General features: G+C 39.5%; 1 protein-coding gene across 2 annotated transcripts in view; it reads left to right on the plus strand.

The window, feature by feature from the left end:
* The window catches only part of LOC136884362 (aminopeptidase N), a 386,248-nt gene extending 361,047 nt beyond the window's left edge, over nucleotides 1-25,201 (plus strand). For both annotated transcript variants that reach the window (XM_067156506.2, XM_067156496.2), the window contains exons 14-15: nucleotides 2,993-3,074; nucleotides 24,890-25,201. In XM_067156506.2, coding sequence (XP_067012607.2) covers nucleotides 2,993-3,074; nucleotides 24,890-25,048 — 241 coding nt within the window. In that variant the 3' untranslated portion in view covers nucleotides 25,049-25,201. The remainder of the gene's footprint in view (nucleotides 1-2,992; nucleotides 3,075-24,889) is intronic.
* The last annotated feature ends 1,944 nt before the right edge of the window (nucleotides 25,202-27,145 follow it).

The raw sequence follows: 27,145 nt of genomic DNA on the forward strand, positions 1-27,145 counted from the left end.
TCCTTCTTCGGTGTTAACTGTAGCAATTCTCGTAAGTCTTCATAGAACTTCCTCTTCAGCTTCTGTGGTTGGAGCGTAAATTTGTATGACTGTGATGTTAAAAGGTTGGCCTTGAAAACGTACCGACATCATTCTATCAGTTTTAAAATTGCACCCCATTATAGTGTTACGCACCCTGTTGCTAAAACTATGAGGGCAACTCCATTTTTCCTTTGGTTTTCATGTCCAGAATAGTAGACCATGTACCCATCTGTAGCAACTTCACCAATACCAATCCATCTCACTTCACTTATTCCCAGCATACTGATGCCCAGTCTCTTCATTTCTCGTTTGACTATATCCAGCTTTTCTTGATACATGGATCTTACATTCCAAGTTCCTAAACAGTACTGTTCCTTGCAGCATCGCGCATTTCTTGAGGCTCCTCTCAACCTAGTTCCCCCCGGAGATCTGACTGGGGAACTTGAAATTCTGGAATATTTTGAATTGAGCAAAGCCATGGGGTTTTCTTCGGAAAATTACAGTGGTGGTTTCCCGTTGCCTTTCCTTTCTTTACTTTTACCTACAACCCGATTCCCATGGCTCTACCTGCTTGCATATGTCATCTTTATTGCAAGTTGTCCATTTCATGACCGTATCGATGTTCAATCAAGAAGCAAGTATAAATAACCACCTAATCGATTAGGTGGTTATTTATACTTACTTCTTTATGTCGTCTTTTATGATCACTGATATCCCTCGCGGGTAACGCCCTTTTAGACTCCTTTTATGTTTTGTTCTACTACAACCGAGCTCGATAGCTGCAGTCGCTTAAGTGCGGCCAATATCCAGTAATCGGGGGATAGTGGGTTCGAACCCCACTGTCGGCAGCCCTGAATGTAGTTTCCCGTGGTTTTCCATTTTCACACCAGGCAAATTAAGGCTGTACCTTAATTATGGCCATGGCCGCTTCCTTCCCATTCCTAGACCTTTCCTATCCCATTGTCACCATAAAACATATCTGTGCCGGTGCGACATGAAGCAAAAAAAAAAAAAAAAAAAAAAGTTCTACTCCAGAACTTAAAACCCAAATTTGCACATTGTGGCCAAGCGGCAACCAAGTCTCTACTATCCCAATAATTTTACTATCTCACATTAGATCTCTAACTTCATAATTTCCCAGTTTGCTCAATATACCCTCGATATTTATTAATCCCACGACGCAGTCTAGCTATTTGCTCGTGGGTATATCTGATGTCGCCAAGGCCTTACTTCTCGTCATTCATGCTTTTTCTAACTGTATAATGGATCCACTTGGGGAGCTAATTATTTCCTCTTCCAACCCCCTAGCTTCCTCAGACCTTGTCAACCCTTTTTTAGCCCAAATGTCTTTCAAATTTAACGCTGGCTTACGTTTCTTTTCTTCTTTTCTCCCTGGGTTGTCTTCCCTCCTAGGGACCACCTCTTCTTCTTGAATTGATTTCCTGGGTTGGTGTTGTCTGGTTTCGAGCACCGCATCATCCTGTTCACTGTCCGTGCTTTGTTGATTGCCACACACAGCTGCTGACTCGGATCTGCTGTCGTAACTCACTAGTCCGCTGGCCTTCCGTATAGCCGACACATCAGGGCAATGCTCCAGCTCGCGTAGCTAACAGTCCACATCCGGCTCCAAGAATCACCCGTTATTTATTATTTTTTTGCTAGGGGCTTTACGTCGCACCGACACAGATAGGTCTTATGGCGACGATGGGATAGGAAAGGCCTAGGAGTTGGAAGGAAGCAGTCGTGGCCTTAATTAAGGTACAGCCCCACCATTTGCCTGGTGTGAAAATGGGAGACCACGGAAAACTATTTTCAGGGCTGCCGATAGTGGGATTCGATCTCACCCGTTATTATAAGCCTGTTCCCACGGATAAATGATGCTTTTAGCCCCGAATGCCGCACCTTCCCTTGATGAAAACATAATGTTCACATATTTTCCATTTCTCCTTGATCCAATTATTTTTTAATCCATATTTTTATGCCCTTCAAGCTCTTTGCACTTTCCCAAAATTTTTCGAGCCTTCAAACTCGATACCATTCATACTTTCACTGGTCTTCTTCCGATATTCCTCCCTAATCTAAAGGCATTACCGATATCACTCTCATTACAATCGACCTTCAGATTCTCCCTGATTAAGTATTCTGTCTAACATATCATTAAAGTTCTCTTTTTCTGTTTCTACCAGCCCGTAGATTATTATGTTTCTCTTCCTATCTTCCTTCACTCATATCTTTTCCTTGTCTTCAAGGTTCCTTAGCCTTTCTTCTAGATCCAGGACTTCCGTCCTCATTTCATCTATCTCGTTTTTGTTCTGCACTACACTCTCTTTGATATCCTTAAGTTCTGTTTGTATGAAGGTCTTCAAATCCTTGAATTCATTTTTTTGTTCCATTAACATTTCCTTGGTCTTCTCTGCTTGACATTCTTGCATGACCTCGTTGAGCTTCTTAGTATCTTCCCATGACAGCCCAGAGCCCGGATTTAGCTCCACTCCACCGATCACTAGTAGCACCATCACCACCACTAATGAAAATACCATTTGCATTATGTTGAAGCTATTTTTCACCATTTGAGTTGATTTCGCTTTCCATCTTCCCTGCCATCTGTCTATAGCACACCTGTATTGATCAATTGAAATTCCCACTCCTATACTTTTCACGCGCTCAGCACACCACATACTTTCACCTCGTGAGCTTTATTGCAACTGTGAGTCCTTATTTTTTAGTCAAAGTTTTTTTAACTGTCGTGACATTTGTGTGTGAAAAAGGGAGATATTATGGACTGCATCTATGTCAATTCAGAATTCCTTGAAATATCGCAAATTTTTCCTCACAAACAATCTTTACCTAATCTTTAGCAATTCTCATCTTGCTTTTTTTTTTTCTCTCTCTTCCTCATAATAAAATCACAAATAATGCAGGCCTATTGTGTTTCACATTAGTAATATATGTATGTTTGGTTTATTTTCAGCTTTGGTTTAGCTTTTTCAAGTGTTTCAAAGATGGTATCAGCTTTGCCTAAGTATATGAATACTCAACTCCAGCTGCATGAGGTAAATTCTGTTATTTTTCACATTTATACATGAAGGGTCAGGGGAAGAAAACCCAGGTAAATCAACTTCCTTCAGAACTCAGAAAAAAAATGTCAAAATATTACCAAACAAATAAAAAGTTAAAAAATCATATGCTTTGAATAACTGAAGTTCCAAATTTAGTAAACTGAATTAAGCTTGGTCGATCACAGTATATCACCACTAACTCGATTACAACAAGAAGTTGACTTAGCTGTTTTCTTTTCCTGACCCCTCCTATGTATCAGTAGTAAATTGTGGTAGGAGGTAGGGAAGGCCAATACCACCTACAGATATCATTAAACATTTTTATAGACTCCATTAGGGGTTGGCTGTAACACAGTGGAAGCCTAATACATTTTGTAGCCATATGAGTTGACTACAGTACAAATCAAATAAGGAGAATCTGCAGGTGTTGGCTAAGGTTGAGTTGATCAGCAAAAAGCAGAAAAGCATAGATAAACATATACTATACAATAAGTTATAGAAGAAGACTTATTTTAATGATCAAATTTTAAAGGGGTCAATGACTATCACATCTGTCTGGCTACCATTATATACCCCCTTTAAAACAGGCTAATCCCTGACTATACCTTTGAAGTTGCACATATCAGAAAAAGGTTTAGAAAAGGAAGAAATACAGTAAAACCTTGTTAGTGCGTTCTTCATTAACATGTGTTCTCCCTTAGCATGTTGTAAATTCAAGATTATAAAAATACCTCATTTATCGCATCACAAATTTTCACTATTACCGCTTAGTACAATCACATTTTTCCTAGCCCTGAAAATGTTATTTGTCATCCCTTGTGAAACATGATTTCCAACTCGGGTAAGAGCCGTCACTACAGTTTCATGATTACCGGTACTCAGCAATATAGTACCTCCACATATCAGGAGACAGAAGGCCCTTTTTCAGCTATGGACCAGAATGCCGAAGAATTCATGAGGATATAAGACAGAAATGCACACGCCTTAAGTCTTGCCTGCCTGCTTGGAAGACTGCTGTGAAGATAACATCCAGCAACTTCAACTCTACCTCTAAATGGTCAACAGAGTGGTCTTTATCCCCACCTCAGGCATTAGTGGATATTAATAATCCATCCACAAAACTGGCAGGCTTCGATCTGCTATGCTGCACCTGGAGTAGAGTAAATCGCATGAGATGTGGAGTACGTAGAACAGCATCTACTTTACGCACCTGGGGCTGGTCAGTTTCTCCATACTGTGACTGTGGGGAGGTTCGCCAAACAATGAAACATGTAGTGCAGGAATGTCCACTCCGTGCTTTCACTGGCACCATGGAAGAACTCAACTCAGCAACACCCGAAGCAGTGAAGTTTGTGGTGGGTTTGGACATTCACATTTAGTGAGATGTACATCACTCGCACTCAATGTGTATATATGAATTGTCAAGACTTGATAGGTGGATAGTGATGTAAAGATATTGTGTTTTCTTCTTGTTCTTTCAAACTTTATAAATTGTTTTGACTGTATATATATGATAATTTGTATTTACTTTGTATTTATCTTTAACTGATTGTGTAAATAGTTTATAGGTTGTCATTATTCATCATATGCCAAACAAACAAACAAACAAACAAACAAAAAACAAACAAACAAATAAATAGATAAATAAATAAATAATGGAAAAAGTCCTTGAATTCCTGAACTTCACAGGTTAAGTTGCACCTTCGGGGAACAAGCCGTTAACCTCAGGAATGTTCAGTTTTGCTTGCCGGTTAACAGTGAGATTTCTAAATAACACAGTGAGCCTGTTTGTGCTTGTATTTTGCATTCCATTCAGAAGTTAGAAATGTATTTTGTGTTCAGTGGTACAGTGAAGTGTAGCAAATATTTGTTGCATGATACGGTAGCCTATATCTGGATTAGGAACATAATCATGTGAAATTGACCAGCTGGGTGCATATTTGTTTTTTGATAGCCTAGTTATGGATCCAGAAAAGGTTGTGAAATTTCTTACTAATGAAGACAATTAAAATCTGTCAGAAAATGGACTGGCGTCCACATCTTTAAGCGGGCAGAGGAAATAAATGTTGAAACTCGCACCTTCAAGTTTCGACTCGACCACTCGAATTGGTTGAAGTTTTGTTTTGCCAGATTCAAAAAGGTGGCCAAAGTCATTCCTCGCAGTTGCACAGTGTCAAGCGTAACCTCCAATTCACTGTCTACGAGTGTGACCAGAAAATAATGTTTAATAACCCACTGGTCCGAAATAAGAGGCTTCTACTAACATTTGTTTTAGAAAGTGTGATCTGCAATAATTACTTCAATATTTTTATTGGCCCCATGCACGTTTTCATATTTGTTATCTGGTTTTTTTTCATACCTTTCAGTAAACTTGTTATTTTATATGCCTCAGCAGAAAAGGTTTTTACATTTGTTCTTTTGTGTTTTTAGGATCTTTTAATACTTTTCTCTCATCTTTAGAAATGGTAGATATAATTTTTCACTGTACTCGTGAATACATGATGTAAAATGCCCATATGTCAGAAAAAATCATACTAGCATATCCCTGTTGGATAGTTTTTATTTGTATATTCAGCAATACATTTTCTCATTTAACACTTTTATTTTCTTGTCCCCTGTAGAAATGTTTTAACGAGGTTTTACTGTAGTTCAATAACAAGGTCAAACCTATGCAGGGTTTATCAGATACCCTTTAAGAACAGGCTAATCTCAACCTACATCTTCAGTAGCAGAATTTAAGTGCAAAAGTTACAAGAGAATGTTATACTAACTATGTTACAAGCTCTAAGAACACATTCCATTCTTTTGTCCTGCTTCTGCCTAACAAAAAATTTAGAGGAATAGGCCAATTATCCCAAAGCCAAAAAACTTGCCTTACAAGAATGAAAGGCTACGTACATGCCACTTTGATGGTACCCAGCAGAGAGATAGCTCTCAAGCTCAGTGAACAGTCACAAGGCACCTCCAGAAGAGAAGGAGAAATGAGGAGTACTAATAGATGCCAATTCATAGAAAATGCAATGTTGTCAATTGTCAGAATGCGGAACCCTCCATGTGCAGTTGTTGAAATTATGGCTCCCTCAGTATTGTCCCAGGGAGAACAATAGGTAGAAAATTCAGAGTGTAAATAAGCCTCAAATATTATAGATAGGAATTCTATCATAAATTTCACTGATAACCCTTATGAGAGAGATAACCTTTCACTGTTTGAAGTGATTTGTCTCAGTACACAACAGATAATGCAGAAATGCCCATCTGAGGGAGTGTTAGAACTTTAGGTGCCAGTTCTGCCATGACATTAACTGTTCAGCAAATAACCAATAAACCGGGCAAATTGGCCATGCGTTTAGAGGCGTGTGGCTGTGAACTTGCATCCGGGAGACAGTGGGGTTCAAATCCCACTGTCGGCAGCTCTGAAGATGGTTTTCCGTAGTTTCCCATTTTCACACCAGACATATGCTGGGGCTGTACCTTAATTAAGGCTATGGCTACTTCCTTCCAACTCCTAGGCCTTTCCTATCCCATCATCGCCATAAGACCTATCTGTGTCGGTCCAACGTAAAGCCACTAGCAAAAATAAAAAATAACCAATAACAGAACTCATAAGGGCATGTAAGGGATAGAAACAATGCAAGGAAGACAGTTTTGGTAAAGTATTATCTGTATTATTTTATTGCCATGAACATTTCTGTAGGAATGACTATAACTTGCTCAGTCCATCATGAAACATTTTCAGGAATAGCAAATATAGACTACAGGTATGGCTGCACACTATGTTCAGTTTTAATGAAGCATGTATTTTGTCGGCCTGAACACAAATTAATAGTGGCAATAGCTACAGGAAGCAGACCTGGCCAACAGCTGGAAACTGCATATGATGATAAATAGCTACAGGACTGAAATCCTGTCCTTTAATGTTATTGGTTCAAACACAAGGGCTCACACAACAGAACATCAGTCAAAATCAATACAGTCCATGAACTTGGGCACTTTTTTCATGCATACCAAATGCAAAAGAAAGAGAATAAAATTACTATTTTAATGCATTTAACATGGTTTTTTGTTGAGCACACACTTGAAAGAATATAATAAATATATTGAACACTTATCAATACTTCTGATTCGTTGTACCACTGGATATTGATATGAATGTATGGAAGTAAATGTTTAGAACTTACGATATGCACCTATTCTGGTGGTTATGTTCATGATACTGTACCGAGGTGGCATAGCCCATAAATTAATCATGATATGATATCAGAATGAGAATAGTTACACATATTGAAATGGGAAAAATCAGTGAGCAAAATTCAGGTCGAAGGAAGTGTAGATGTGTACAAATATGCAGCACGACCCATTGGAGCCAGTGGGATTATTCTGTCACAGTAACAAGGCTACTCGACTACCAGCAGGGAGGGCCATTAGCATACTGACAGGAAGATTTGGATAACCCAGTGGGCCTCGCATGTGAAGAGAAAGGACAGCAAAAAGACAAAAGCATAGTTACAACATGAGGGTTGCAGCGATATATTTCTGGTCCAGCAAACTTTCTAATACATCAGAAATTCTCAGATGATGTAGGCTGGAGATCCCAGCGCCTCAGGCCGAAAGTGTTGTTATGATGTCACGGAGGAAGATTCAAATTAACCACCCACCTTCGCCCAATCACAAAAATCATATAGCCACTCAGGGATACCAGCTTGACAGAAATCAACTGAAACATCAATTATTTCCAAAATTAATTATTAATTATATATATTGCAATTACCTAAATTAAATCGAGGAATTTTTTTTAGACATCGTGCATAAAAGAATCGGTTATAAGTTTAATAAAGTGAATAAAATTCTCTCTGAACTGCATCATCTCGAATGCTATTGGCCGGAAAGAGACCACGCTATGATGGATGCGGTTTAGCCTGCGAAATATGGAGGAGCAATATCCGCTAATATCTCTGAGATCTACAATTGCTATCAGATCATATTAAACCATGTGTATGTTCCATACAAGTGGATTAGTTGGTATCAATTACAACCTTCTATTCGCATCGCAAGTGCCAATGTAGGAAAACTACCCCCTCTCTCCAAGGCGTGACATCAGTTGACCCATCGGTGAGGCCTTCCAACCATAATAATACGAATGAAAGGAGCAAACCATACTCTAAATCGTATTCTGATCTCGGGTGAAATTACGTCTCATTCTTATTCGGAAGGAAGTAGTCATGTCCTAGTCACCCCGCATTCGAGTAAACTTTAAATCCAGCCAGATTTTGTTACAATCTGAGCTGACTGCATACACCCAGCATCAGTGGGTAGGGTCTAACACATCCCACTCTGACGAGTCTAGTGTCAGACCTAAGACGAAACGCTGGTTAATAGAGCAAACGCCTGAAAAGCCTTACATCTGATATGTTATTTAAACTGCGAATTCAGGCAGAGAGTGCTAAACAGTATTTCTTTAACTAACATTGAGTGCAGAAATAGCAAGCAGTGCGATGAACAGTCAGTACAAGCTGTAGTAAACATTATTAGTCAGTGATTTGAGCCTGTATTGTAGGACTGTGATATGAGCCATGATAAGCGCTGGAATAACGAACACATCAAGAGCGGAATGAACTAGGCGGCTTGATAACATTTCGGATGCGCCGTATCGGTATTCGTGAAATGCGCAGGGCGATGTATACATTGTACGTGTCCCAGTCTTTTGTGCAGGAAAAGATGAAAAATAACCAGTGTAATTAAAATTTGGGTCTTAGGCACCTCAGTGTAATCATGTGTTAAGAGAGGTTTCCATATATATGAGTCTTAAATATTAGACCAGTGTTTATAATGGCTGGACACCTCAATGAAGCATGTGTGAAGAAAATTTTCCATGTATAAGTGTTAAATATTAGACCAGTGTTTATAATGGCTGAATGCCTCAGTGTAGTGTATTTGTGACCTGAAGCCAGCCACCATGCAAGAGTAGATGGATGAGGGCCGAAACGGGCGCCTCATTCGTAAAATGCTGCCCAGGATTCAGATAAATAGATGAGTACTAATCTGTGAATTATTTGGGAATGTTACCATGATTAGAGGGGAAACAGTATCATTTAGATGTGGTTACCTCATGTAACAAATCTAGTACTAGATGGCAACTACTCTTCAAAGGCCTTTTTCAAGGCCGAAATTAACTGTATTATGTCATAAAGTAGAAGGTCCCTCACCATCTAAAGAGGAACAATTGAGTCAACTCTGTCAAACTAATAACTGTGACGTGCTTTGTATTCAGGAAACACACAGAAGTGACCATCAACGACGTCCCAAAATTGCTGGTTTACGACTTGTGGCTGAAAGACCACATCGTCAGTATGGAAGTGCAATATTTGTTCATCCTGACATTCATGTCTTGTCAACATCTGTAACAAATTACAATAACATTGAAATAATAACAGTTGAGCTTAGTAATTGCACTATATCATCAGTGTACAAGCCACCAAGTATTGATTTTTCCTTTATGCGCCCTGATAACTTTTGTAAGCAAACTACGAAATTTGTAGGCGGTAATTTCAACAGTCATAGTACAGTTTGCGGTTATGTACATGATGATGGAAATGGGGATGCTGTATTGCAGTGGGCTGATAATTTCCAACTTAACCTTATACACGACAGTAAGCTTTCACCAAGTTTCAACAGTGGTCGATGGAAATGTGGCTACAATCCAGACCTTATTTTCGCCAGTGAACATGTATCTCAGCAGTGTGCGAAATCAGTCTGTTCTCCCCTACCCAACTCTCAACATCGCCCTATTATGTGCCAAATAACCACTGTAACATGACCAAATACAGTACCTTTTCAGAGAAGATTTAACTTCAAAAAGGCTAATTAGGAAAAATTTAGGCTTGAGAGCTTCATAAGGGAGATTCTTCCAAACCAGAATCTTATGACACTTTTGTTGATGCAGTATCGAGAGCCTCACATTTATCAATACCCAGAGGTTGCAGAACATATTACTACCAAGGTTTAACTCCTGATGCAAAAGTCTACCTAGAGAAGTACCTTGCCCTCTTTGAAGTGAACCCTTTCAGCAAAGAGACAATTTCAGCCGGACATGACTTACTCTCTTCAATCTCAGACAACAAAAGGAAAACTTGGCTGAAACTGATAGGAGAAACAGATTTCTCAGTTAATAGTCAAAAGTCTTGGAGGCTCCTGAAAAAACTGAACAGTGACCCAACTAAACGCTCAGTCCATGCTAATGTCACAGCCAATCATATTGCTAGCTGAAGAATCGAAACATCTAATTGCCTTTGCCATGGATTGGAACTTGTATGAGTACAACCGTGTGCCATTCGTGCTCCCCACAGGGGCAGCTGTTCTTACTAGACTGCTAGATAGGGTCATTTCCGACATCAAGTTTGAGTACTTGTATTACTATCTTGACGATGTTGTTGTATTTTCTGAGACCTTTGAAGAACACCTAGATCATCTAAAGGAGGTACTCAATCGCCTTTATAAGGCCGGGCTGACTGTGGAGTTATCTAAGGTAGCTTTTGCTAAACTTTCTATGTCATTCCTTGGGCATATTGTGTCGCCCGATGAGGTTTCTATTGATCATTCCAGAACACAGGCCATCCGTGATTTCAAAGGTATTGCAAAGGTTCATAGGCATGGTGAATTTCTTCAGAAAATTTATTCCTAACTTTGCTAACAGAGCGGTGCGCTTGAACTTACTCCGTAGGAAAGGCGTCAAATTTGAATGGGGGCCTTCTCAACAAGCAGCTTTTCAAGATCTGAAATTAGCTCCCTGCAACGCCCCTGTTCTTGTTATGCCTGATTTTTCAAAGAAATTCATTGTCCAAACCGACGCCTCATCATCCGCGGTGGCTGCTGTGCTTCTTCAGGAAACTGAACTCGGAAGGCGACCCATAGCTTATGCGTCTAGGACATTATTGGCCCAAGAGGCCAAATATTTCATCTATGAACTCGAAGGTTTGGCTGTTTTATTTGCACTAGTGAAGTTCCGACTCTATTTGGAACATGTCAAGTTCAACTTAGAAACTGATAATCAAGCCTTAAGTTGGGTATTAGCTAGGCCACGTCGTACTGGGCATATAGCCCGCTGGGCCATCAGGATCTCTGAATTCCAGTTTGATGTAAGACATATCAGAGGATCTGAAAATGTTGTTATCGATGGACTAAGCCGCATGTTTTCTCGTGATGTGGAGACCACCGAACAGGAAGATAGTTCTTCTCTTCCCACGCCCATGCCTTCGGGTAGTAATGCCATTCTAACTGACACCCCCATGTTGTTTAGGGATATTGAAAAATATCAATGTGAAGATCCTGTGCTGGCCCCTATTATTGAAACCCTTTCTTCTGGGGAACATGTCGTCCCTTATGTATTGAGGAACGGAGTTTTTTGTTGCCCATCGAGGCATGACCAAAAGATGAAGGTAGTGGTTCCAGCCGTACTTGTACCTATGATCTTCAAGTACTATCATGAGACCCCATTAGGGCGCCATTTAGGCATCTTCAAAACTCGGGAAAAGATTCGAGAGATGTTCATTTGGAAAGGTATGGACGGCGAAATTTGAGAATTGGTAAAAGCTTGTAAATCTTGTTTGCTTAGTAAACCCACCTTGTCCACTAAGCTAGGTCTATTATCATCTCATCAAGCGTCGCGCCCCATGGAACGTCTCTATATAGACTACGTCGCACCCTTCCCCCAATCAAAGGGGAACGCCAATAAATTCATTCTGGTATGTGTAGATGGTTTCAGTAGATTTTCCTGGTCATTTCCGACTAAGCTGGCAACTGCTCAGTCCACCATTTCTTGTTTAAATACCATATTTACTTCTTTTGGTCTAGGTGTAGGGGCCGATGACCTTCGATGTTAGGCCCCTTAAAACAACAAGCATCATCATCATCATCAGCTTCTTTTGGTCCCTGTCAATATATAGTTTCTGATAATACTAAAGCATTTACATCCAACCTCTTCTGTAAATTCTGTTTTGACCTGTCTTTATTACATGTAACTACTTCGGAGAATTATCCTCAACCATCTCTGGCTGAGCGGGTCAATCGTAATCCCCGATCGGCTCTCATCGCATTTCATCATGAAGATCATTCCAGGTGGGATACGTCCCTGCATTGGTTGGCCTTTGCTTTAAATTCGGCTGTTCAAGAGTCCCATAAGTTTACTCCAGCTTCTCTTAAGTTTAAATTTGTTCCTAACACGCCGCTCTCTAACCTTTGGTCACTCAATGATATTTTACCAGAGACAATAGATCCCGATAATATTAGGGATCTGTGGAAGAAGGCTAACCTGAAAGTTTCTCATGAAAAGGTTAGGGAAAGATATGATCGTTGACGGAGGCCCACCAATTTAAAAGTCGGAGATCAAGTAATGGTTAGAAACTTTGTTCCCGCGGGCAAGCTTGCCCCCAGATTTCATGGGCCGTGCACTATATTTGATTTTTTGATGCCAGTTACATTATTGGTAAGCAATCCAGCCACAGAGAGGATCTTTAGAGTGCACCTCTCCGAGGTGAAATCTGAATAATTGCAGTACTTTTTCTGCCACTAAAATTTAGCAGGAGTTTTGAAGGTTATATTTTTTAAAAATTTAAGGCCTTCTGCCCTATGGTTTTATTTATGTGTATAATCTGTTATGTACGGTCTTCCCCTCTGGTTTTCCCACTGTCAAATTCCTTGCTGGCCATTACCAAGCCCCCATCTCCTACATCTCTGCACTATTGGCACACAAGCACTTTCCATGCTGCCCGCCCCTCTGCATTACCAATAAAGATCATACTCTCAAGTCTCCAACAACACATTTCTGTCGCCTAGATCTTACTATTTCAGTGCCCCCTCAGCCGTTCGCTGCCGTACGGCAAGACCTGGTGAGAAAAACTGAAGTGGGGTAAGGGCCCACTCCACTCCCATGAAGACTCCTTGTCAACAGCGCACCGGAGTCCATTTCCTGGCAAAGGCTGAAGTGCGGTGACCCTACCGCCAACTCATCTGGGGACTGTACATATACATCTCATCTGCGGCGACCGTCACCATGACTACACCTCTCATAATAGCGGGAGAGGTGGTATCTGAGGGTACTTGAGGGGTCCGGGCAACCTCAACTGGGTATCGGCAAGCGGCGGCAGGTCTTGCCGTCAAATCTATCAACATGTATTTAACATTCTACAACAACAAGAACACTCTAAAGCTGGAGTTAAACAAGTTTCTACCTATCAACTTCAAAAACTTTGAAATTTGTTTTTTCATCAACTGAAAATGTTTTCTCAAAATTCTTCTCTGTCACCCCAAGGAAGGACATTTGGGGAGAGGAGGTCTGTATCGGGAGGTACACCTCAACGCTGCGCATTCAAAATTAGTGCCTAAATGAACTCCTCTATCAATCAAAAGTGAAACTAATAACACAACAAGTTGGAACTTTAATCAGAAGATGTCACCACCGAAATATTATGTAATTTTTTTACTGTGCAGTTTCCTAAACTGAGTGAATTTCTCCTTGTTTTGTTTGCCATTCATCAAGAAGTTTGGAAATTCTTCCATAGGTGACACTACCAAAAAACTATGATCATGCACCCTGGTGCGAGGTGTAAGAAGTTATAATTTAAAGAAGTTTGGTATTTCTAGGTTTTCCATAACTGATTTATGTTCATTTATTTTTGGATTAGCAACACCTCCTTTTCTTTCTGCCAGTTTTGAATCTAGCCAATCACTAATTTCTGTAATTAATTTTCAACCTATCACAGGCTTCTTGTTCGATTCTGAGTGTAACTTTGAGATTAACCAATTAAAATGAGAGGGTGTGGCTGGTTTAGTCTTGAGTGATCTCGAACCTTCCCCGAGGTTTTATAAACTGCGGCTTTTCACGTTTCTTGGCCAACTGATCGTCGTCTATCTGAGTGTATGTGTTAAGCAGGAAGCAGGCGGCCTCTTCCGTAGGCAGCAGAACATCTATAAGGTAATGGCCACATAAATTATATCTTTCTTGTCGTAGCTACCTCCGCAGCTTAACCCAAGGAGAAAGGTCTGAATTTTTAACGATGTAACCGACTTTTCTAAAATGTAAATTTTCTTCTGGCTAATGCAAACTTCATAAAGCTTTAACTGTAAATCGGGGATAGAGAGTGAGCTTCCCTTCATCTTGGTTTGAGGTGGCGACGTTTTCGCAGCCTTTCGTTTCTGTAATGTATTAAAGTTATTTCCATCCGCACCACCTCAGTAGCTTGAGATTAGCCCCTGTTTCTTCGGCCGAGAGCCCTACAGGTTTTAAGATTTAATTATCTGGAGCGCAGAGTTCACCTCCATTCAGTTTGTGTTTCAGGCCGTTTACTTAACCTGTTCCTTTTCTCAAAGGCCCTGTAGGTTGGGTACAAGATACCTCTGTGTAATAATATTTCAATTTGTAAATAGTGCCTTGTAAGGCCAGAGTTTGTCACTTTTCATGCAATGTTGCCTTGTGTAGGCTTGGAAACCTGAGAGCCTGTTAACTCCTTTTCAAGTTTTGTAACTGTAAAGTGTGTCTCTGGGAGGCTAGATATTGTGATTTAGGGAGCAAGTGCTCTTGAATTAGGGGGATTTCTGCCCCTCACTAAATAATACCTCTTCCTTTTGTAAAATTGTAAAACTAGGGGCTTGAAGCCCAGAATTTTTAAAAATCACTAATCTTGAATTTTCCTAGTCTTGTTTCAAGATTGCTTTGTATCTGATATGTTTTTTATGTTCACCAAGTGAAAATTTTTAAGTTGTTGTTTTCTGCAAAATTATAACCTTCAGTTCAAGTTTTAAATTAATTTTGATATTGTAGATAGACTCATTCACCCCAGCACCTTCTTTAACCTCTTTCTGCTCCACGGGTAACCCCAGAATAATAATAATAATAATAATAATAATAATAATAATAATAATAATAATAATAATAATAATAATAATAATAATAATATCCGACTGGAGCAAGTTAATTTATGCGGACACGATTCACTTGGGTGATCTAATTTAAGGTTAACTGATAATATCCCAAATTAATAATATGATTAAAATTTACGATGAAAACCATAGGTTCAAGACCGGTAGCAAGTATAATAATCATATATCTAATGGAAAGGGAGATTTAGACTCGTAATAAGACAAATGGTTGTGTGCCAGGTTTACTGTGAGACCCATTTGTTTGTATTTGCCCGAGGGCAGGGAGGGGATGGCAGTAAGGTATTTCCAGTTAAGTCCCTTGTTGTGTAAGTGAGGCATTTGACCTTCTCAAACCAGGTGTTCGAGCCCGACAATAATAAATATATTGAGGTAATTTGTGTAATGGCGAGTTTGGTATGGCATAACATGAACTGGACAAATCATAGGGTCCGTCCACATAGTAATTCCCACCTAATCATAGTAACATTATCCAAACCAAGATGCCGGCCGTGATGATATACATATTTGCCGGAGGTACTTCATCAAACGGGCTGAGAAGCCGACAGTAAAATTTATTTTACTCTCAGGCTCTTGTATCCAAAAGGGTCATCCATGAGAACCACCTACTCATACGAACACTGGTTCGATCTCAAGGGATCAGATGATGGAGCCAGCTCCAGCAATTCACACCAAGTAAGGTGGAACAAACTCCATATGTTTTGTTGTTGTTATTGTAAAATTTATCCTCACAACTTGCGGTGCAGCAAGAATCATGTATTTTATTCTCCGGTCAAATCAGTGTATTGGTAAACTGTATATGACTTAAGTGTGCCAAATGGTGCAATAAACTGCTCTTTACGGCATTGTTTTCAAAGAAAACCATTCTCATATTTTTTTTTTATGGTAGTTAGCTATGATGCCCATGATAATGTTAAAGGTCATCCCAGTCCTATCGTGGAGTTCTTTAATTTGTGTGTATTATTGTGCCTTCCCCTACCTTAATTTGCATGCCCTGTTCATCCCTGTGTTTATTTGTGCACCTATATTTATAGTTAGATCTTTATTTAGATGTTTAAAAATGAACTGGACACCCCTGAGATTAATGCTAGCCTGGAACTCAGAGGGTGAGGGGGTGCAATACATAACTGTGTTATAGTCGTCCTTAACATAGAGGAATCAAGAACTGTAAACGTGTGTAAAAGCTTAAAAGCCATCTCACTTGGCACCATGGAATATTTCAAAAGATTTTTTAACATCTTTAGCTTTCACCAAGGAAGCCTTGCTAAAGGTAAAATATCACTGGGACTGCAGAACGTTTGGCCAACTTTGTTCTCTCTTAAACACTGAACATATGTTCTATTTTACCAGAATATGCAATATATCACATAACATTCATTGCATACTTTTAAAATATGAATACACTCATCAACACTTAATTATTGACAGGAACCTGAAACAATATCCAAATTAAGCAATATATTGCACACAAAGACCAGTAACAAAACCATCATTTGAAGCGCACAAACATGAAAGCTACACATGTGCAATGAACCGAGTGAGTTGTGAATTTCCCTTCTGTATGGACTGAGTAGAAGCCTCTGTAGCTCAGGTGGCAGTACGTTGGCCTCTCACCACTGGGTTCTGTGGTTCAAATCCTGGTCACTCCATGTAAGATTTGTGCTGGACAAAGCAGAGGCGGGACAGGTTTTTTACTCCGGTTCTCCCTGTCATTTTCATTCCAGCAACATCCTCCACTATCATTTAATTTCATCTGTCAGTCAATAATCATTGCCCCAGAGGAGTGCGACAGGCCTCAGCAGCTGGCACAATTCCTATCCCCGCCGCAAGATTGGGGTTTCATTCATTCCATCCGACCCGGTCACTGACTAGAAAACAGGCTGTAGGTTTTCATTCATATGGACTGAGTGGGTTCTCACATCCAACTTGCAGATGGCAGCTTTTCAACAATGGGCAGAAGTTGTAGGGGGTTACATTTTAATCCTAGGGAGCTAATGCTTTGTCAAAATGACGACAGCCATGATAAAATTTATCTCCCCCACTCCTTCTCGCAACAACAGCTGCTTGGCTCCTTCAGTACCTTAATTCGCCCTTGAGCTGTGGATGGTGTTACGTTAGTCATGTTGCAAACCTGTCTCGTTAGTAAGTTATGTGCTGTGCATAGTCTTTCTGACGAAGCCTTAGCTGTGCCGTAAGTATAATTCGTTATTTGACTGAAGTTGCGGGATTGTGTTTGCTGTTTTATTTGAACCTAGTTATCAAGAATCCTTTCTGCTCTCTGGCTAGGTATTGAATCACACATCTTTTGCATGTTTTATTGGAAATCCCTGTTAAATATGGTGTCTGCTGAAACCTCTTCCTCAGAAAAGATTGTGAATTGGCTACAGGAAATCGAAGATGAGAGTGATAGTGAGAATAGTGGCAGTGAAACTGAAGATGTAGAAGAAGATGACATTGTGTTATTGGATGGCAATTTTGATGATCACATCACTTTTGACCCTCATAACGTAGAGAAAATATCTCATCATTCCTCAGGCTCAAGCTCTGAGGAAGTGAAATGCTCTATATGACTAGATCAGCTGGCTTGTATAGCGGATCCTTATATAGTAGTCTACTGGGAAAAAATGGACAACGTTGGTCTACAGTTCCTCTGAGACCACCATTCAACAGCTAGAAATATTATTCATTATAGGCAGGGGCCAAAAGATGGAGCAAAAAATGTGAACTCGCCAAAGGAAGCATTTTCCTTCTATTTTACCCAGACAATGAAAAAACAGAAAAACATGCAAAGTGCAACAGTGTCTGATTTGTGTGAAGAAGAATTTGATGAATTTTTAAGTGTTTTGGTATTATCTGCTGCTCAGAAGAATAACCACATACCTATAAAATATACGCAAAATATTCAGGGATGAGGTACAAAGCGACAATGAGTTGCGACAGATTTGACTTTCTTTGTGAATATTTACATTTTGATGATTAGAGCTTGGGAGGAGAGAAACAGACAAATTTGCTCCAATAAGAGATATTTGGGAACAGTTTACATCTGCCTGTAGGGAATCTTATAAGCCTGGATCTTTCCTTACGACTGATGAGCAACTTCTTGCTTTCAGAGGGCAGTGCCCTTTCAAAATGTTCATCCCTAACAAGCTATCAAAGTATGGCATCAAAATTGTTATGCTATGTGACAATAAAACTAAGTACATCATTGATGCAATACCATACCTTGGTAAAAACACTGCACCTGCTAATCAACCTTCAGCAGATTTCTTTGTGAAAACCTTAATGAAGATTGTCCATGAAAGCAATCGCAACATAACAACGGACAATTGGTTCATGTCTGTTCCCTTGGCAACTGATCTACTGAAACCACCATATAACTTGACAATACTAGGCACTATTCATAAGAATAAATGAGAAATTCCACCTGCGTTACTGAATCATACAACAAGAAAAGTAGGCACATCTGTGTTTTGTTTTGACCAAGAGAAAACACTTTCTGTCGTACAAAACCAAACCAAACAATGTGGTCTTAGTTCTTTCGACCACTCATGAAAGAGGAGAGATTAGTCCAACATCAAGAAGCTGATTATGATTGAGGATTATAATGACATGAAAGGTGGTGTGGACATGCTATACCAGATGAGCAATCAAATGAATTGTAGGAGAAAAACAAGAAGATAGCCATTTTGTGTCGTCTTTGGTATGTTGAATATTGTTATGGTTATAGCGTCCGCCATGCCAACTCGCTACGCGCCGGGGGCGTCATCGTATCGGCCCCCCTCCCCCCCGTACGCTCGAGTATGCCAATCACAAGCAACACATGGTGCTAGGCCGGCCCTCTCGCCTCCGTCCGCGGTCCCACAGCAGAGGACGACGGATATTACTTGACTATTAATCTGGAGTCTTCTATCTCGCGAGGTTCCTGGATACATCTAGCATCCGGACTGTTCTGGAAGGCCCAGAGCAGGTATATAAGGAGAGGAGTAACTTGGAGTGACAGACGGAGTGTGTGTGTGAGGAGCGAGATTGAGTTCGCTGGTGTGAGTTAGCGAAGAACGCAGTCAGTGATAGCCTGGGCCGAGGTGTCAGCCTGATGGAGTATCTGCCTGTTGGAGCCGAGGACTCATTCCTGTTTCGTTGACGTTGTGCGTGTGTATCTCTTGGGGCTGGCTGCTGGAGAAGAACCTTGGGTGTTCTGGAGTAGCGCGAAGGGAACACTGGGTGCCGACATGTGAAGACTGCAGAGTTCGACAGATTGAGTGAACAGCAGATACTATCCCGACCTGCGAGACTGACGTGTAGGCTGTGGACCATGACAGCGCTAACGAGTGTGACTGAGTGGCTGAGAGAGTGTACCGTAAATAATCGATGACACTGTGTGTGTGTGCGCGTGTGCGTGTGCGTGCGTGCGTGCGTGCGTGCGTGCGTGCGTGTGTGTGTGTGTGTGTGTGTGAACCATGTAAGTGTGTAACCGTGTGCTTGTGTAAGTTGTAGCTCGGCTATCGTCTGTATGTGTGTAAATTTGTAATTGTAGTGCTTAGTTAATAAATCTTAGAAATAGGACACTACCAGGTTCTGTACTCATTTATTTACTTATTTACCCCGCCAACATGTAACAATATTATTCTAGTGAACTCTTATGTGATCTATGCTCACAATAAGTTCAACAAAAAAGAAAAGCCTTTGACTAGGAACCAATTTGCAAAAGAGCTACCGTATGAATTTATGAACCCATAGGTGACACATCACCTTGGAATGCGCAACTTACTGAGCATGCTGCGCTTGTCTATGGCAGAAATACTTCATGTGAATATGCCTACAGATGAAGCAGAAGGTCCTGAATAAAGAAAATGCAAGATATGTGCCTGTTGCCACAGCAAGAAATGTATGATGACAAAAGTGTATTGTTGTCATTGTTCCAGAGCTGAACCATGTTTCTCGTCTCCTTTCTCCCATGTCTTCCCAGCCCAAACTTCGCAACATTTTTGTAATGCTACTCTTTTGTCAGAAATCACCCAGAACAAATGAAGCTGCTTTTCATTGGATTATTTCCAGTTCTTGAATCAAGTAATCCTGGTGAGGGATAATAGTTGACAAACTAACTAGACCATATTTCTTCAAAGGAAACTTCATGGGATGATGATATCCACAGTTTAAGACCTCCCGCTCTTACTGGAGGATGTGCCCCTTATGACAATGTTAAGGGTGTGGTTCCAGTGGGATGGAGCTCCTCCACACTGGTCGTTGGAAGTACAGAACCAATTGCATAGGACATATACTGAATGATGGGCTCCTGTCACATTGCTGGCTAGATGACCTGACCTTACTCCACTTTTACTCCCTCTGGGGTTATTTAAAGGAAAGAGTATATGAACAGGAGCCAGGGAACCAGAATCATTTACGGCAGCTCATCACCGTATCCTAGTGTTATGTTCTGTGATATTTTTCATTGTCCATTTCCTTCAGTCACTGGGTTATGTGGATATGTTGTTGTTATAAACACCTGTTAACCCTCCCAGTCCTTAGTTTGTAACTACAGTAGTGTGTAAAACTATATTTTTAACCAATCATCAGTCATTTAATCAATCAATCACCACTAATCTGCATTTAGGGCAGGTGCCTAGGTGGCAGATTCCCTATCTGTTGTTTACCTAGCTTTTTCTTAAGTAATTGCAAAGTATTTGGACATTTACTGAACATCTCCTTTAGTAAATTATTCCAATATCTAACTCCTTTTCCTATAAACAAGCCCCAATTTGTCCTCTTGAATTCCAACTCTATCTTCATATTGTGATCTTTCCTACATTTAAAATATCACTCAAACTTATTCGTCTACTAATGTAATTTCATGCCATCTCACCACTGACAGCTCAGAACATATCATTTGAGCGAGTAGCTCGTTTCCTTTCTCCCAGGTCTTCCCAGCCCAAACTTAACAACATTTTCGTAATGCTACTCTTTTGTCAGAAATCACCCAGAACAAATCAAGCTGCTTTTCACTGGATTATTTCCAGTTCTTGAATCAAGTAAGTTAATTCTGATGAGGGATAATAGGTGACAAGATAACTAGACCATATTTCTTCAAAGGAAACTTCACGGGATGATGATATCCACAGTTTAATACCTCACGCTCTTATTGGAGGATGTGCCCCTTATGACAAGGTTATAGATGTGGTTCCAGTGGGATGTAGCTCCCACACTGGTCGTTGGAAGTACAGAACCACTTGCATAGGACATATCCTGGACAGTGGGGTCCTGTCACATTGCTGGCTAGATGACCTGACCTTACTCCACTAGATTTGTTCCTCTGAGGTTATTTAAAGGAAAGAGTCTATGAACAGGAGCCAGGGAACCCGAATCATTTATGGCAGCTCATCACTGAAGCCTGCAGGCAGGTTCCAACACATATGTTGCAACAAGGAAGAATATCTCTCCTCCATTGTGTTCAAATATGCATTAATGAAGGGGGTTGTCATTTTGAACATTTGCTTCATTAATTGAATGACCTACACAAGCCTATTGCACCTCTGTCTGTAATAGCTTACTTTACTGCAAATAGCTCTTTTAAGAAATATTTGCAAATAAACATAGCAGATAGCAACTCTCATGAACATTAACAATGAAATAAAAATATTCGTCCTAAATTGGACTTGAACCTCCAACTAACAAGCACCGGTTCCCTCCTCTAACTTCAAGCATACTTGGGCTATCACGAGTTGTCATTTACACCTGTCATGTCAGTACTACTTCTAGTCTTTCAGCTATCATATTCTCTGTACATGACATTTCTGTGATATGGAATTTTCAGAAATTTTATCAATTCCAGCTGCTTTGCTAGTTTTCAACTTGTGTATCTTGCAGTAAATGTCTTTCTTATTGTAGATAAATCTAAATATTTCAGTAATGTTAGTCACCTCCTCTATCTGGACACCATCTTTGTAACCAACAATCATTACATACTGCTGCTGACTGAATACTTCTGACTTTTATAGATCCTCACATACATACTCCCCTTCTTCATTAATGATTCCTGGAATGTCCTCCTTGGAGCCTGTTTCTGCCTTAAAGTACCTATACATACTCTTCCATTTTTCACTCAAATTTGTACGACTGCCAATTATGCTTGCCACCATGTTAAGCTTAGCTGACTTCTTTGCTAAATTCAATTTCCTAAAAAGTCTCTTCAATTTCTCCTTACTTCCACAGCCATTTCTAAATCTATCTTTCCAACCTGCACCTCCTTCTTAGTCTCTCTACTTTTTCTGTTATAACATAGCGGGTCTTTACCATTCCTTACCAACTTTAAAGGTACATACCTGTTTTTACATTCCTCAACAACTGCTTTAAACACATTCCATAGTCTGTTTACATTTTTATTTACCATTTTCCACCAATCATAATTACTTTTAAAAGCTCCCTCATGCCTGTTTTATCCGCCATATGGCACTGCCTAATAGTCCTACTTTTGCGACCTTCCTTTCTATCACATTTATTTTTAACTATAGCAAAAAAAAAAAAAAGCTTTGTGATCACAAACATCTATTACTTTAATTTCTCTATAGAGCTTATCTGCTTTTATCAGCACCAAGTCTATAATATTTATCCCTCTAGTTGGTTCTGTCATTTTCTGATTCAGCTGTCCTTCCCATATTAACTTATTCACCATTTATTGGTCATGCTTTCTGTCATTCTCATTCCCCACATAGCTAGTTATCTTACCAAATAATTCTGCATCAGCGTCAGCACCAGCTTTGCCAGGTCAGCACAACCCAGAAACAGCAAGTTGCCTATTATCTTTAGAGATAAGTCTTACACCAAGAATTTCATGTTTCTCATCCTTAACTTTTCGTTGCTTCCAAATTCTTCTTTTCAAACCAAACCCCGTGGTGCAACAGCCTTCAAGGGCCATGGCCTACCAAACGACTGCTGCTCAGACGGAAGGCCTGCAGATTATGAGATGGCAAGTGGTCAGCACAACGAATCCCCTCGGCCATTATTCTTGGCTTTATAGACCAGGGCCACCATCTCACTATCAGATAGTTCCTCAACTGTAATCACATAGGCTGAGTGGACCTTAAGCCAGCCCTCAGATCCAGGTAAAACTCCTTGGCCTGGCCGGGAATCAAACCTACGGCCTCCAGGTAAGAGGCAGGCACACTACCCCTACACTGTGGGGCCAGAAAATTATTCTTTCAGCAGTATGAATAGTACCCCTCCTACCATTCCTAACCTGTCTCTATGATATACGCTCCAGTTGTTACAGTATCTACTATATATACATTACATAATTCTATTCCTTTTCTTTAGAATACCTCTATAATTTAACACTAACAAATTTATGTCATCCTTACTTGACTTCCTGCTTCCTATGCTGTCATCACCTTTCCCTAGGCAACCCTGTTTCTCTGAATATACCTCCTTACAACTCTTCTAAGCAAACCTCCTAATTTATATGTACCATTGTGGTTCAAGTGAAGGCTATCTGAACATAGATCCCTATCTCCTACCCACTGCCTGCTCGATATGCATCCGATGGCTGCTTATACTGCCTGCTCATTACAACATTTTAACATGGCACTAAATGAAACACTCCGTTTACAAATACCCACAGCAGGTGGCAGCACCAACCAGCTCCTGAACTGTCGGAATGAAATAGCGGGAAATAGGGTATTACTGTATTTCTTTACTGTGAAAATGGTGTACTACTGCGTGCCTTTCTACAAATCAAAGAAAGGGAAACCAGAATGCTGTGGTATTTCATTCCATGATATGGGCTTTTTCAGGAGATCCAGTTGAAGCCATGTTTAGTTCTATAAGAATGGGAGGAGGTTGCAATGACATGACTGACTCCTGGGCTATTCAGAATTCCATAAAGAGAATTCTGAAATCTGGTATTTGAGTGTCCATCGATGGTGCTAATGTTATCCACAAGCAAAATTCAAAATTTTCTGCCTCAGTATCCTCTCCCGGACTTGACGAAACAGAACCAGTGATGCCTGCTGAGTATGTACTTGATTTACTGGATGATGTTTGTGAGCCCCCTGAGTCAGTGTGTGTCACTTTGGAAACTGCTTCCCATGCATTAGTGTGTGTAATTGAAGAAAAAACAATGCAGCACATGCTTGAGTAACGTTTCCACCTCAGTTAATGCATCCCCTTTGATGAACTTAATCAGACAGTCGGATAGAGGAGGCCTGCGCTATCCCCAGCAACGATTTATTGGCCTAATTATGGGGCTACAGAAATTTGTTGAGGCGGCTCTACCATACTGCAAGAAATCTGCAAGTCTGCTCCAGACTATAAAAAACTATGTTCTACCCCCTTTATGCCACTGTAAGATTTTAAAGTGTTTTAGTAACAATAAGCACCAGGAACTTCTGTCAGAAACTGTGGTGGCCAAATTCGTGAAACCTCTACTTAGTAATGTAGGGAAGTTCCATACAGACAAAGTTTCCAGGTTTTCTTGTTCGTCGAAATCTCTTTCTCGAAAAGTCCTGAAGCTATCACTCTCTAGAGCACCACTTTATGCGTACAATTCTTTAATTTTTCTGTTACTTTCAGATTTTAAATTTTGCTTGTATGCTTATCTAGCTGTATTCACGCGATAACTGGGTTCGCCTGGTGCTGCGATCTAGCGGCAGATTGTTTGTAAGTCGTGTTACACATTTGAATATGGAATGAGCAGGCAGTATAAGCAGCCATCGGATGCAGATCGAGCAGGCAGCGCTCCTACCTACTCATTACAATCTACAAATCGCACTCCATATTTTAAATTTAAATTTTATATTTAGTACTCTGTACCTCACCCAACAATTACAATTTCTCTTGTAACTCCTTTCATTTTTATGTAAATATATAACAAGTAAAATGATTTGTTCTAGATGGAGGCATTTAAGAGAGAAAATGATGGAAACCTAGGGACGGCTGCTAAAAGTTTTGAGCAGACAATAGAGAAAGTCCAAGCTAACGTTGATTGGATGGATAACAGTTATGGTCAAGTTGAAGAATGGCTAAAAATGCATACATCCTCTTCTTTGTGAATATGATAGAAAATACTAAGTTGTATTTTGATATCCACACAATGTTTTTGGAAGCGCTCTAATTTTGAAAAGAAATGTGAATATTGAAAATATTTTTGTAATTTCTTTTGTGAGATATGTTTTAATAAAATAAACATTACCTATGAAAGCTTACTTGTACTGTCAAGTAGCATTTATGATATTCCCTACTGAATGATTTTAAATAATATATTATAGTGATAGGTTTGCTCTGCACTCATTACCCTGCTTAACCATTAATAAAATATGGTGTAACATGAGTTTAAGTGCAAGGTACAAATCGAAAGTGGAGGCATTTTCATAAATCTTCATATATCTTTCCCAATCATAGTTTCCATTACACTCTTCCAGGGTCGAGAATTTAACAAGAAACATTTACAGAATTATAAAATACCATTAGCGGTGACATATGTTGTTGATATGTTAATTCAGACTGAACATTTGCCATAGTTAAGCAAGCCTATACAGTATGTGTAACCGCCCTCAAGAGATTAACATAAAACAATTAAAATAAAGAAATTTGAAACTTGAAAATAAATAAAGTCTTTAAAACACATTGTAACATCAAAATGTAAAAAGAAAGTTAGGATACATGAAAACTACTAATAGGATGTCAAAAGCAGCTAGAACCCTGCATAGTGAAACATAGCCTTTTGCAAAATAATATTCAGGAGCTAATCTTTTTATTTCTAAAAGAAAGAACATATTCAAAACTCAAAAGATTAAACAGAACACTAATAACATAATCAAAAATCGTTGAACATACCTTGATCAATGTGCAGCGCGCTAAAACACATTTAACCAAAGGTTACATGTGCCTTGGCACCGAATGAAAAAGTTGTCAAAACCTATTATGACAATTCATACCTTTGAAACAGAGGCCTAGTCCCATTTAAAAAAAACAGAGTAACTAAAAATTTACATACACGACCATGTAAAAGAAAACAAGGTTACATTATCAACTAAAACTCTTCAGGAGATGAACGTTAAAATAAATTTACTTAAGTAAAGTGAAACAGAACTAGTGAATGGCAAACCCAATCGATAGATACAAACAAAAATATAAAATATTAAAAAACGGGTTTGTCTCTGGCAAAGTTGAGAGAAGGGTTAGCTGATAAACTACCTCAACACAAAATTGAAAGTGGTAGACGTAAGATCCTAGGGCATACTCCTTCTTTTGTGCTTGCACCATTTCCTATTTCTTGAACTTTACATTTAAATTTTAGGTGAAGTTACAACCAAACATGAAAGAAATAAGCATGCTTACCCTAGGATAGGCAGGTTCCCATTAGGTAGAAGCTTGGCGCGAGCACGTCCACTCGCTAAGTCAACCAGGAAAGACAACAGATGCTTCCTCACTCCCACAAATGGAGCTGTGAAGTTCAAGAAATAGGAAATGGTGCAAGCACAAAAGAAGACCAATGAGAATACAAAATTAACGCTCAAGATCCTACATTAACCAATTACGAATTAGCTTATTGTGACAAATTAGGTCGCTCTTCTTTCTTGCTGACGCTTTGAGAATTAAAATGTTCTAGAAAAGTTAGGACTTGTGAAACAGGAAATGCACTTCCAGAACTGCGCATGTTAATATAGGATGTCACAAAATGTCACAACATAATTTGTCCAAAGATGAAATTTTCAAAATCCACATTAAATAATAATTTTGATACATCCAAATACATTAGCAATTTATTTTTTAAACAGTCAGATTTAAAATGCTGCACCTTCTCACTGCCACAGGGTGAGTGAAAAAGAATCAAATAAGGAACTTGGCAATATTAAATAATCAACATTAGAACTTACAAGAAACTACAGATAGCAGATTCATTACAGTAAATTCTTATAATTTCACCATAATGCCCCTAACTTGTTTACCTTCATGAATGTTTCTGATACACATGCTATGGTATGCTAAAGCAATTATATCCTGAAATACAATTTTTTATTTAATAACTGTCTATTTTTTTTTTTTTTTTTTTTGCAAAGATCAATTTTTTTTTTTTTTTAATGTCTGTCATCTCTCTGTGTTATGATACTACCATACCCTACATATTTCATTAATTCTGGATCAAC

Source organism: Anabrus simplex, chromosome 1 (genome assembly GCF_040414725.1).
Source record: "Anabrus simplex isolate iqAnaSimp1 chromosome 1, ASM4041472v1, whole genome shotgun sequence".
Classification (NCBI taxonomy): Eukaryota; Metazoa; Arthropoda; class Insecta; order Orthoptera; family Tettigoniidae; genus Anabrus; species Anabrus simplex.